Genomic DNA, 12,004 nt, shown 5'->3' with positions numbered 1-12,004 from the left:
TAGTAGGTTACGTTAGGTTAGGTTAGGTTAAGAGAGAAGAGGTGGAATTACAGACCCATCAAAGGAGGGAGGAAAGTTTTGAGGAGCTTTCAATACAGAGATGGGTAGAAACTGGGTCTTGGAGGCATTAAACTTAACAAGATTTTGTCTACCCCTCTGAGATATCCTGTCCAAGTCTGAGTTTATTGAGGACATTGTGCTGAGATGAGATGTAGATTGAATGAGAGAAGGAGCAGCGTTAAAGGATGTGGAGGAAATCAGTGTTGAGTCATTAGCATATGAGTGCAATTGGTTATCATTCATGGCAGATAGGAAATCGATGATAAAAAGAAGAAAATGTGTAGGGGACAGGACAGAACCACCAGGGACACAGTGTTGATGGAGAAAGAGGTGGCAGGCTGATCCATCAGCAACCACAGAGATAGATTGGCCAGAGAGGAAGCTAGATATGAATGAGCAAAATGGGGGTGGAAAACCAACAGAGGGGTCTTATAGATGAGACTCCAATGCCACACCCTGTCAAAAGCTCTGGATATCTCAAGGGCAACTACATAATATTCCCCATTATCTTTTAGGGATGATGAACAGACACTAGTAAGATTGGATGGAATGTCACCAGTAGATCTTGCCTTTGGAAAGCCAAACTAGTGATCAGAGGGAAGACTGTGAGATTCATGATGCTTAAGGATACTGGAGTTGAGGAAGAATTAGAAGACTTTGAAAATGGTAGATGTCAAAGCAACAAGATGACAGTTTGAGGGATAGAACAGGGATGGATGCTAACAGGACAATATGCCTTGCCTGTGTCCAAAGAGAGAAGTGCTTTTCTTAGAGTCCAAAAAGAGACTGCGGGGAGGGGCATAGGATTACTAAGGGGAGCATCAAGGGGTGAAGGAATGTTAAGAGTTGTCCAAGGAGGAGTTAGAGGAGAAACAAGAACCAAAGAGAGTTGCTTAGTCTATGGGAAAGACAGTTATAGCACCATCAACATGGAAAAGTGAAGGAATGATAGAGCTACAAAAGCTGTTAGCAGTGCCTTTAGCGAAAGATTAGAGACACCTATCAGTGGATGATGAGAAATTGTCATACCTCCTTTGTACACAGAAATGATTTGCCTCACAGATATAATTGCAGTGATTACAAGCAATGATAAATGCTGAAAGGGAGTTGGAGGAAGGAAAGTTTTCCCAAGCCCAATGAGTATGATCCCTTGCCTGAATGGCCTCAGAACAGGAATGCTTGAATCATGGATTGGCAGAAGTCATCTTGGAAGAAGGAGGGACAAATGCTTCCATTCCTGAAACAGGAACTTCTGCTATGTGTTTGGCAGGGACAGAAGGATCACTACATATGAGACAGTCATGTATCTAAGGAAAATTAGAAAATAATTTTCACAAGTTATTCCAGTCAGCTTAGCTGTGGTGCCAATATCTATGCTTAAAAGGGGCTGCTAAACAGATACACTATGAGAGTGTGATCAAATGAACCCATTGGGGTGAAACTGTGTAGTTACAGCAGGGTGGATTAGAGGTGAAAAACAGATGCAAAATACTAAAGGAGTAGTCACAATGTGAGGCATGGGCTATAGATAGGGGTTGTACAGAGGAGGATGGAAGTGTTGGAAGTGAAATGTTTGAGGACAATATGGGGTTTGAGGTGGTTTGATCAAGTAAGTAATGAAAGGGTAAGAGAGATGTGAGGAAATAAAAAGAGTGTGGTTGAGAGAGCAGAAGAGGGTGTGCTGAAATGGTTTGGACATATGGAGAGAATGAGAGAGGAAAGACTGACTAAAAGGGTATATTGTCTGAGGTGGAGGGAACAAGAAGCAGGAGATCAAATTGGAGGTGGAAGGATGGAGTGAAAAAGATTTTGAGCAATCAGGGCCCGAACATACAAAGGGGTGAGAGGCATTCAAGAAATAGAGTGAATTTGAACAATGTGGTATACTGGGGTCGATGTGTTATCAATGGACTGAATCAGGGCATGTGAAGCGTCTGGGGAAAACCCTGGAAAGGTCTGTGGTTTTGGTGCTTTACACAGGATAGCTAGAGACTGAGTGTGAACAAAGGTGGCTTTTTCGTCTGCTTTCCTGGTGCTACCTCGCTGAAGCAGGGATAACAATGCTGCTTCCTGTGGGGTGGAGTAGCAACAGGAATGGATGAAGGCAAAGCAAGTATGAATATGTACATGTGTATATATGTATATGTATGTGTATGCATCTGTATATGTATGTATATGTGCGTGTATGGGCGTTTATGTATATATATGTGCGTATATGAATGGATGGGCCATTCTTGGTCTGTTTCCTGGTGCTACCTTGCTGATGCAGGAAACGGTGATAAAGTATAATAAATAACAAATAAATAGAATGATCAGGAATATGGGTGGAGAGGAAGATAATTTGCTCTAAATCACTGGAAATTCATGAATGTGAGGGCTTCAATCCCCCACTATCCCTATGGGAGGAACTCACCCATTCCCTATAATAAATGTCGATATCCCCTTTGTAGAGGATCTTGCCTTAAGAGTGAGAGGATGCCACTGTCTCATGGTAGAAGTTTAGATAACCGAAGAAATATCTAAAAATTTTTGGGTTAGGAGAGCAATACACAAAACAGAGGAAAAGTGTGGTAGTTGGGAGATAGACCTTGAGCCAAATAATACCAACATTTGGGGACTCAAGGTCCTCAAGGCATGCAAAAGGTGTGATGATGTTGGAATAATCATGACACCACCTTTGATCTGGAAACATGTGTGGAGATTATAGTTGGATATGAAAAAGGGGCAAGTGAGACCATCATTAGATCAATTGGACTTAGGGAGAAGTAAGGTATTAGGAAAAGAGAGATGGTGTTCAAAAGAAGAGAGGTTACTAGAGAGACCACTAATGTTGGTAAAGTGAAGAGAAGAAGAGGAGAAAGTCTATCAGAGATGGAAATATTGTGGAAGGGGCTGGAATATATATGAACAGTTTAAGAACAACTTAGCATGCTCTCTAATCATTCAAGTTTGATGATATCAAATGAAAAATTATTGGAAAATGGAATGATGTGGGCCTGAGGTAGTAATTGAGTGGGATAGGTTGGAGTGAGAGTTACGGGGAAAAAGGGAGGGAGCTAGCATTCTCAATATCACACCTTGAATAATCTGATTCAACAACTGTTTCAGTTGAAGGAGGAGGAGGTTTTCCAAGACCTTTTGAAAAAGCTATCCAAAATTAGCTGTGTGGCATGCCTATACCTCTTCATTTATATCTCTCTGCAGCCATTTGAAATATCAGTAAGCCCTCTGAAGATCACCAGGGAATGTTCATGGTTGTGATACACCACATTCTTGCCTAAGCATTCGAATGCTCCTGCTAACCTCTTGGTTGTAAAGTGGCATATGTTAGGTGATGTTTCTGCCCTTTCCTCTCTAGGTTTTACATCCTCCAGATGCCAAGGTCCTTACTGGTCAGATTCTCATTGTGACTCCAGCAACTACACTAAACTGGACTTTGTCATCTCAAGTTTGTTTCACTGTGCATGCATAAGTTCTTTGCTTAGCAGCCATTGGTAACGTAAATTTCTGTGTTAATACCAGTAAGTTATAGTAATAATACAAAGGTGCTGACCCAAGAAACATTTAGCATCAAACATATCTTTCTGTTTTGGTGATCACTGTTTTATCTACAGCTGTACAAATGGTGCATCTTTACTCTAATGTCTTGTGCCGGTATTCTCAAAGGCAGGGAATGGTACAGAATTCTCTAACTTTTCCTTAATACTTTCAGATGTATTTCTAATCTAGTTAGTAGAGAAAAATTCTGGGGCAACTATTCATGCTAATATATATGAAGGCAATAAAGCATCATATGTTCAGTTAGGGATAGGGGATGAAGAATACTTCCCACGTATTCCCTGCGTGTCGTAGAAGGCGACTAAAAGGGGAGGGAGCGGGGGGGCTGGAAATCCTCCCCTCGTTTTTTTTTTTTTAATTTTCAAAAGAAGGAACAGAGAATTGGGCCAGGTGAGGGTATTCCCTCAAAGGCCCAGTCCTCTGTTCTTAACGCTACCTCGCTAATGCGGGAAATGGCGAATAGTTTGAAAGAAAGAAAAAGATGTTCAGTTATCAATGCCTGGACGTAACAGGTCTCATATATCAACATAAGTGACCTAGCTTCTTGCATACTGCTTAATGTTACACTTCTACCTACAGTTAAAGTCAAAAGTTCCTTCTACTTCTTCTATCAATACATTAATCATACAATGATATCAAACACCCTTATTTAACTCAGAATTTTCAGAAAACCATCTAACCAATCTAATGTTATTTAGAGTAATTAATAATTGAATAAATGTACTATGGATGAGATTCAAACCTGTTGCAAGCCCAGTGAAGAGCTGTTCGAAACTGGTTATCAGTTAAGTCTACGTTGCACTTTTGAACAGATAAAATCACATCAACTGTATCTTTTCTTGCTTCAGCAACAGCTAAATGTAATGCTGTTATTCCATCAAAATCTTGCCAATTAACACTGGAGGGTGCAGCACAAATCAGCGTTCTAACACAGTCTTTGGCACCTTCGGCCTTGCTCATTGCTGCCCAATGTAGTGGTGTTTTACCCTCTTGATCTGGCATAAGGTTGTTTGCACCATGCTTTATCAAAAGACGTACATTCTCCTCAGACCCATATGCTGCTGCCCAATGGAGAGGTGTCCTCTGAAAGATCGATAAAAGCTAAGTTGAACACAGTCATCAAAAACTGTAGTTTCACAGAATTTTACAGTCACAGAATGAAGTGGATAAGCTGTGGCTCATATGCCTGAGGAGATACAACCACAGAAAAGGAGTAGAGAATACATCAAAGAAGAATTTCTATCTCATACCATCTCTTTGGCAATGATGTTCAATTTTTTAATCATAATAGTACTGCATATATGATCAAACAAGCTAACCTCATTCTCATTTGCCATCTTTCAATATTTACATATTTCTACACTCCTTAAGCCCACTCTTTTCTTTACAAAAGCTATTACAGATGTTGAGGATCCTAACCTATTCATATCAAAATGACTTTAATACCTGCAGCGTACTAAGAATACAACTGCTTCATGCCTGAGTCAGAAAATGCAAACAGTAAAACATCCAGACCCTTGAAGACAATATGTGGTGAATAGGAAGTTCATCAAATAAGATATGAAAAGGTAAAAGAGAGGAGCGGTAATAAGAAAAGTATGGTTTAAAAAGTTGATGAGGATGCATTGAGATGGTCCAGACGTTCAGAGAGGATGACAAAGAAGGTATATGTGTCAGAAATGGAGATGGAAGGACAAGTGAAAAAGATACATGTGTCAGAAATGGAGATGGAAGGACAAAGTGAAAAAGATCTAGTGTTCACAGCCTGAACATGCAAAAGAGTCTAAGGTATGCACAAGGTTGAGTGGAAATGGAGTGATGTGGCATACAGGAGATGAAGTGCTGTCAATGGACTGAACCAGGGCTCACAAGGCATTCAGTGAAAACCACGGTTGCATTATACATGACAGTCTGAGGGTGGATGTTAATGAATGAGGTTATTTCTTTGTTCCTGGCACTACCTCACTAACATGGGAAGCAAAGAACAAGAATGAAAGAAAAGCTTTTGAAATACTATGCAATACAATTAAAAGAACAGTTGGAATGAAACTTACAACTAAAAGCTGCAATATTAAGATTAATAGGGGAGAAAGAATACTTCCCATGTATTCCCTGCGTGTCGTAGAAGGCGACTAAAAGGGGAGGGAGCGGGGGGCTGGAAATCCTCCCCTCTCGTTTTTTTTTAATTTTCCAAAAGAAGGAACAGAGAACGAGGCCAGGTGAGGATATTCCCTCGGGGGCCCGGTCCTCTGTTCTTAGCGCTACCTTGCTAAAGCGGGAAATGGCGAATAGTATGAAAGAAAGGAATATTAAGATTAAATCTATTTCTTTGCAAATAGGAAATGAAGTGTTTTAGATATTGTTATTTTTTTTTTTTTTTTTTTGCCGCTGTCTCCCGCGTTTGCAAGGTAGCGCAAGGAAACAGACGAAAGAAATGGCCCAACCCACCCCCATACACAATGTATATACATAAACGTCCACACACGCAAATATCTTCTTGCATACTATTTGCCATTAACCGCGTCAGCGAGGTAGCGTTAAGAACAGAGGACTGGGCCTCTGAGGAAACATCCTCATCCAGCCCCCTTCTCTGTTCCTTCCTTTGGAAAAAAAAAAAAAAAAAAGAGAGGGGAGGATTTCCAGCCTCCCGCTCCCTTCCCTTTAAGTCGCCTTCTACGACACGCAGGGAATACATGGGATGTATTCTTTCTCCCCTATCCCCAGGGATAACACACAAATATACATACCTATACATCTCAACGTACACATACATATACACACACAGACACATACATATATACCCATGCACACAATTCACACTGTCTGCCTTTGTTCATTCCCACCGCCACCTCGCCACACATGGAATACCATCCCCCTCCCCCCTCATGTGTGCGAGGTAGCACTAGGAAAGGACAACAAAGGCCCCATTCATTCACACTCAGTCTCTAGCTGTCATGCTATAATGCCCGAAACCACAGCTCCCTTTCCACATCCAGGCCCCACACAACTTTCCATGGTTTACCCGATGTCCATGTATAAGTATGTATATGCTGATATGTATATGTATGTATATATTGATATGTATAAGTATGTATAGGTGCCTGTATGGGTGTTTATGTATAATTATGTGTATATGAGTGGATGGGCCATTCTTCATCTATTTTCTGGCGCTACCTGGCTGACACGGAAAACAGCGATTAAGTATAATAATAATAATAATGAAATAATAGAACCATTCAACAATGGACCACATTACCATCAGATGTTAATGCAAAGCCTATGAAAACCTTGAAAAATTGATTAAACAAATATTTCAACAATGCAGTTAATTACATCATTAAAGAAAGGAAGAGTATTTACAGATTTTTTTTCATACATATTCGCCAATGCCCATATTAGAGAGGTAGCGTTAAGAAAAGAGGACTGAGCCTTAGAAAGAAAATCCTCAATTGGCCCCCCTTCTCTGTTCCTTCTTCTGGAAAAGTAAAAACTGGAGGGGAGGATTTCCAGTCCCCGCTCCTTCCCCTTTTAGTCGCCTTCTACGACACTCAGGGAATATGTGGGAAGTATTCTATATCCCCTATCCCCAGATATATACTATATATACTATAATATTCTCATTAATATTCTCATTCATTCCAAGCTCAAAGAAGGGTACTCACAACCTAAACCACTGTCAGAGTGTAGTGCAATTCACTTGTAGCACAGGATAGTAAGATGGTACAGATTAGTATTCTAATTCACTTTTTTTCTGTAAAAGTCAATGCTTGCTTTGCTTCTGCAATGCATGGTTTTTCTCCCATTCATTATAATTCTGATTGTTGCTGCCAGAGGGAGTGGAGGGTAGGAGAAAGCCTTCTTACTGTTTTACTGCAACTTCACATATCTCAGTGTAGAAACTTGCAATTACCTTCGTCATAGGTCAAAGCCTTCTGTTATCTTTATTTCCGAAGTACTCGTATCCAATATCTTCTGATCTCCTCCAGAAGCCTTACATTTTCAATGCCTATACACTCTCTCCTACATTTATGCACACAGTCTACCTTACTTCCATCCTTTTCACCACCTTATATCTTTGTCTCATCTCTATCCATACCATTAATTAATCTCTAAGGAATTTCTAGGTTTGGATAACACTTTCCTACTTAGATACTTTTAAGACAGTCTCCAAAGCACTCTTCTACTTTAACTTTAATTTTATGAAAAGGTTTCAATGCCACTTTCCTACCTAATTACTTCTAAGATGGTCTTTATAGCACTCTTCTCCTTGAACTTTTTTCATGAGGTCTTTCCTTTCTTATATTTCATGTTTTCTTTCAAAAAATCATCTGCATCTGATATACACTAAAACTTTTCCTTTTAAAAACTGGCAAGAGTTACTCAAGTCAAAACTATACCAAAAGGTTAATTTTCATTTACAATTTTGCGCTGCAACTTTAATGTCCCTTTCTTCCCATCAAAATCATATCATCTATCTCAAAACTGTAACTGCACACCAAGCAATATGTAAAAGCAGATGAAACATACATCCTATATCTCATTTGAAAATATATACCTTTTTATGATCTTCTGTGTCCAATGTTCCAGGAGCTGCATACTTGAGAAGGGCTTGAAGACACTTATGATTACTATGGATAGCTGCATGATGGAGGGGAGTCACACCCCCCACATCTTGAGCCAGCCACACACCACCTTGACTTTCCAAATGTGATATGCCCTTGCTCTCCACTGCATGGAGGATGGCTTTGATGCATCCAAGATGACCCTGTGAAATCATAAAACCATTAGACAGTATGGCATTTTAGAATGAGCTTATGATTATACTGCTTTTGCTGTAAATGGACGAAATCTGTATGCTTTAATCATCTTCATACTCATACTTCAATAATCAATATCTGTAGCTCGAGAACCAATACCTTGACAAAATTTAAGTGTGCACACCTTACTTGAACAAGCATAAAAGCATTACCCACTATTCCACTCTCTGACAATCTTCACTTTCATACTTCTCATCAATAGAACAAGCTTAAAAGCACTGCCCACTATTCCCCTCTCAGTGACCATCTTTTTCATTCTCATACTTCTCATTAATAAAACATGCACAGCAGCACTGCCCACTAATCCGCTTTCTGTGGTCATCTTTTTCATTCTAATACTTATCATTTATAGCACATGCATACATGTACCATCCCCTAATCAGTCTCTGTGACCATCTTCTTCATTCGCATATCTCTCATTAACAGAACAAGCATAAATGCACCATCCACAAATCCACTCTCTGTGACCATCTTTTTCACTCTCACATTTCCCATCAAAAGCATTCCCTCTCTGGACAATTTTTTTCCATTATCTGCAACCTTCAGTTTCAAATTTTGAGCTGAGAAACGTCTTCAGTCTTTCAGTTTTGGAACTCCTCCATACAACATGGTCTGCTTGTGAATGGAGTACAAGTTGTACCTCTCTAATCCGGCGATCTTTGGTCTGGCAACTCCCATGGTCTGGCACAATTTGAATCTGCCGCCATTGGTTTGTGGACCTTTCCCTAGGGCGGCGCTGTTAGCAACGCTAAGGCACCAAAATCTGTTTACAATGCAGCCAAGCTAATTAGCAGTTGAGTTAATTTCTTATATTTAGTTTTTTGCTGAAAATGAAAGCCAGAAAAGTTTAAAATTTCAGAAAACTTTGAAAGGTGCCAAGAGTACAGAATCATATGGTGCACTTATAAAATGGTTTAAGCTAACTCATAATGAGGGTGTAAGCCTTTCTAGGTAGATGCTTACCGAGCAGGCCAAAGTTTTTCATATGGCATTTTCTTCGGTCCAGTAATGGGCAGGTCCCAATGTTACCTGGATTAAAGAGGTTCTACCTGTACAGTGCTGGTTACATCATCATACGTGTCATGATTGTTATTTCTCTTTGCACATCACCATGATTGAAAAAAATTCAGAATTCCTTGCTGTTGTTGACCAAATAAAAATGAAGCAGTGTGTTACACAGTATCAAACAACTTTTCATTTCTAATAGTTGACAATAACATGTAAATGCAAAATATTGCTAATGTATTTCAATGAAAATCTGTTTCATAGGTACTAAGTAAACCTGTAAGGAGGAAACTATGAAGAATAAAAGAAAAGAGAAGCAAAAAAAGAAAATATAAGAAATAAAAGAAATATACATGAAGAAAAATTCTTAAATATGGAGTGCTGAGTGTCAGGGTAAAGCAAGTAGGCTACAAATACATGAGATTAAATAAATCTATAGACTCACTATCAAGACTTAAAACCATAATCAAATTTCCTAGAGCTCAACTTTCTAAGATATTCAAGAACTGAATATAATGTGTTCAAACAGTGTCTAGGTAACAGCAAACACTCTATTTGTCTTTCTGCTATACGTCCTCATGCCATATAAACAGCATGCTAGTCCATAGGCCTGGATAGATGGTCAGTACCCTCAGATGGAAGAATGCTAATGGTGATTTTTGGCAAGGTCTACACTCCAAACGATGTAATGCAAGTGACAACAATGCAGCATTCACCGCTCCCTGTGAGTAATTACCCTCTCTGTTAACCCTACTCCCATATCTATTACAGCTATATTTCTCTGGCATAACAGAACTGATTAGCACATTGAATACATCATAAAATTCACATTGAATACATCATAAAATTTTCATTAAGATTGTCTGGAGGATAAAGATTGGAGGTAAGGTGGTTGAAAGGTTACCCTTAACTGAAATATTAACATTATTTCGATCTTTTTGCCTTTCAGGACTTAAAATAATTTTATTCTACCATGCTACAAAATTTCATTCATACATTTTCAATTTTCAGTAGATATTTAACTCAGCATTTCTAATCTCTCCCATCCGCAATGCATTTCCCTATTCACTCTTATATTTCACATACTTGTATCCAATTACTAATTCTACATCCTTTAACAAGGCATCAAATCATTCCCCATGACTCTCTCACTTAACATACCAACCCAACCCAAAACCCTACATCTGCCACCCTGTCATCAAACATTCAACAGTCCTTCAAAATACTCACTCAGTCTCCTCCTCACTTCATCACTACCTGTTATCACTTCCCTTTTTACCCCCTTCATCAATGTTCCCGTTTGTTTTTTGTCTTTTGTATGTTATCTACCTCCTTCCAAAAACATCTTATTCTCCCTAAAGTCTACTGATACTCACTAACCTCGACTCTCATTTGCCCCCTTTTTCAATCCTTCCTCTGGACCTCTTCCTGCTTTCTCTTATACACCCCCAAATCATTTGTCTTCCTTCCCAATAATTACTGCCCAAATGCCTCTCTTTACTCTTTCAATAGCAATTTTACTTCATCCCACCACTCACTACCCTTTCTAATCTGCCCACCTCCCACATGCCACATGCATCTCCTGCATATGCTAGCAATGTTTCCCTAAATACCTCCCATTCCTCACCTTGGTTCATTTACCCCTCAACTACTGTCATACATATGTGCTATCCATGGACTGAACTAGGCAAGTGAAATGTTTTAGATATCTGGGAGTGGGCTCAGCAGCGAATGGAACCATGGAAGTGGAAGTGAGTCACAGGGTGGGGGAAAGGACGGAGGTTCTGGGAGCGATGAAGAATGTGTGGAAAAAGAGTGTTTTCTCGGAGAGCAAAAATTGGAATGTTTGAAGGAATAGTAGCTCCAACAATATCATACAGTTGTGAGGCATGGGCTATAGATAAGATTGTATGGAGGAGGTTGGATGTGCTGGAAATGAAATGTCTGAGGACAATATGTGGTGTGAGGTGGTCTGATTGAGTAATGAAAAGGTAAGGGAGATGTGTGGTAATAAAAAGTGGTTGAGAGAGCAGAAGAGGGCATGTTGAAATGGTCCGGACATTTGGAGAGAATGAGTGAGGAAAGGTTTACAAAGAGGATATATGTGTCAGATGTTCAGGGAACAAGGAGAAGCGGGAGACCAAATTGGAGGTGGAAGGATGGAGTGAAAAAGATTTTGAGCAATCGGAGACTGAACATACAGGAGGGTGAGGGGCGTGCAAGGAATAGGGTGAACTGGAACGATGTGGTATACCAGGGTTGCACTACTGGAACATCTGTGAAGACTGAAATCTTACACAATGAATATGTAAATAGCAAAAATAAAGTAATAAGACTGTCCTTACTTTATATGCAGCAAAATGTAGTGCAGTGCGACAGTAAGAATCAGTAGCATCTGGTCTAGCTCCAGACCGCAGCAATGTTTCTACAGCTTCTTGGTGGTTACCTAAAACTGCATATATAAGAGCAACACGTCCCCAACGGTCCCGTGCTTCGAGGTTTGTGCTTTTATCTGGAATTTAACCATGCATTTGCCTGACATGAAATTTTATATTGAAGTAATG

The 12,004-nt window shown here is 39.7% G+C and overlaps 1 protein-coding gene across 4 annotated transcripts in view; it reads right to left on the bottom strand.

The window, feature by feature from the left end:
* LOC139766093 (uncharacterized) overlaps positions 1 to 12,004 on the bottom strand; it is an 86,511-nt gene that overhangs the window by 61,482 nt on the left and 13,025 nt on the right. For all 4 annotated transcript variants that reach the window (XM_071694382.1, XM_071694292.1, XM_071694546.1 and 1 more), the window contains exons 5-7: positions 11,786 to 11,952; positions 8,174 to 8,383; positions 4,361 to 4,701 (exon numbers count right to left, since the gene is read on the bottom strand). In XM_071694382.1, coding sequence (XP_071550483.1) covers positions 4,361 to 4,701; positions 8,174 to 8,383; positions 11,786 to 11,952 — 718 coding nt within the window. The remainder of the gene's footprint in view (positions 1 to 4,360; positions 4,702 to 8,173; positions 8,384 to 11,785; positions 11,953 to 12,004) is intronic.

Source organism: Panulirus ornatus, chromosome 1 (assembly GCF_036320965.1).
Source record: "Panulirus ornatus isolate Po-2019 chromosome 1, ASM3632096v1, whole genome shotgun sequence".
NCBI classification, from domain to species: domain Eukaryota; kingdom Metazoa; phylum Arthropoda; class Malacostraca; order Decapoda; family Palinuridae; genus Panulirus; species Panulirus ornatus.
This window is presented reverse-complemented; position numbering and strand designations above follow the sequence as displayed.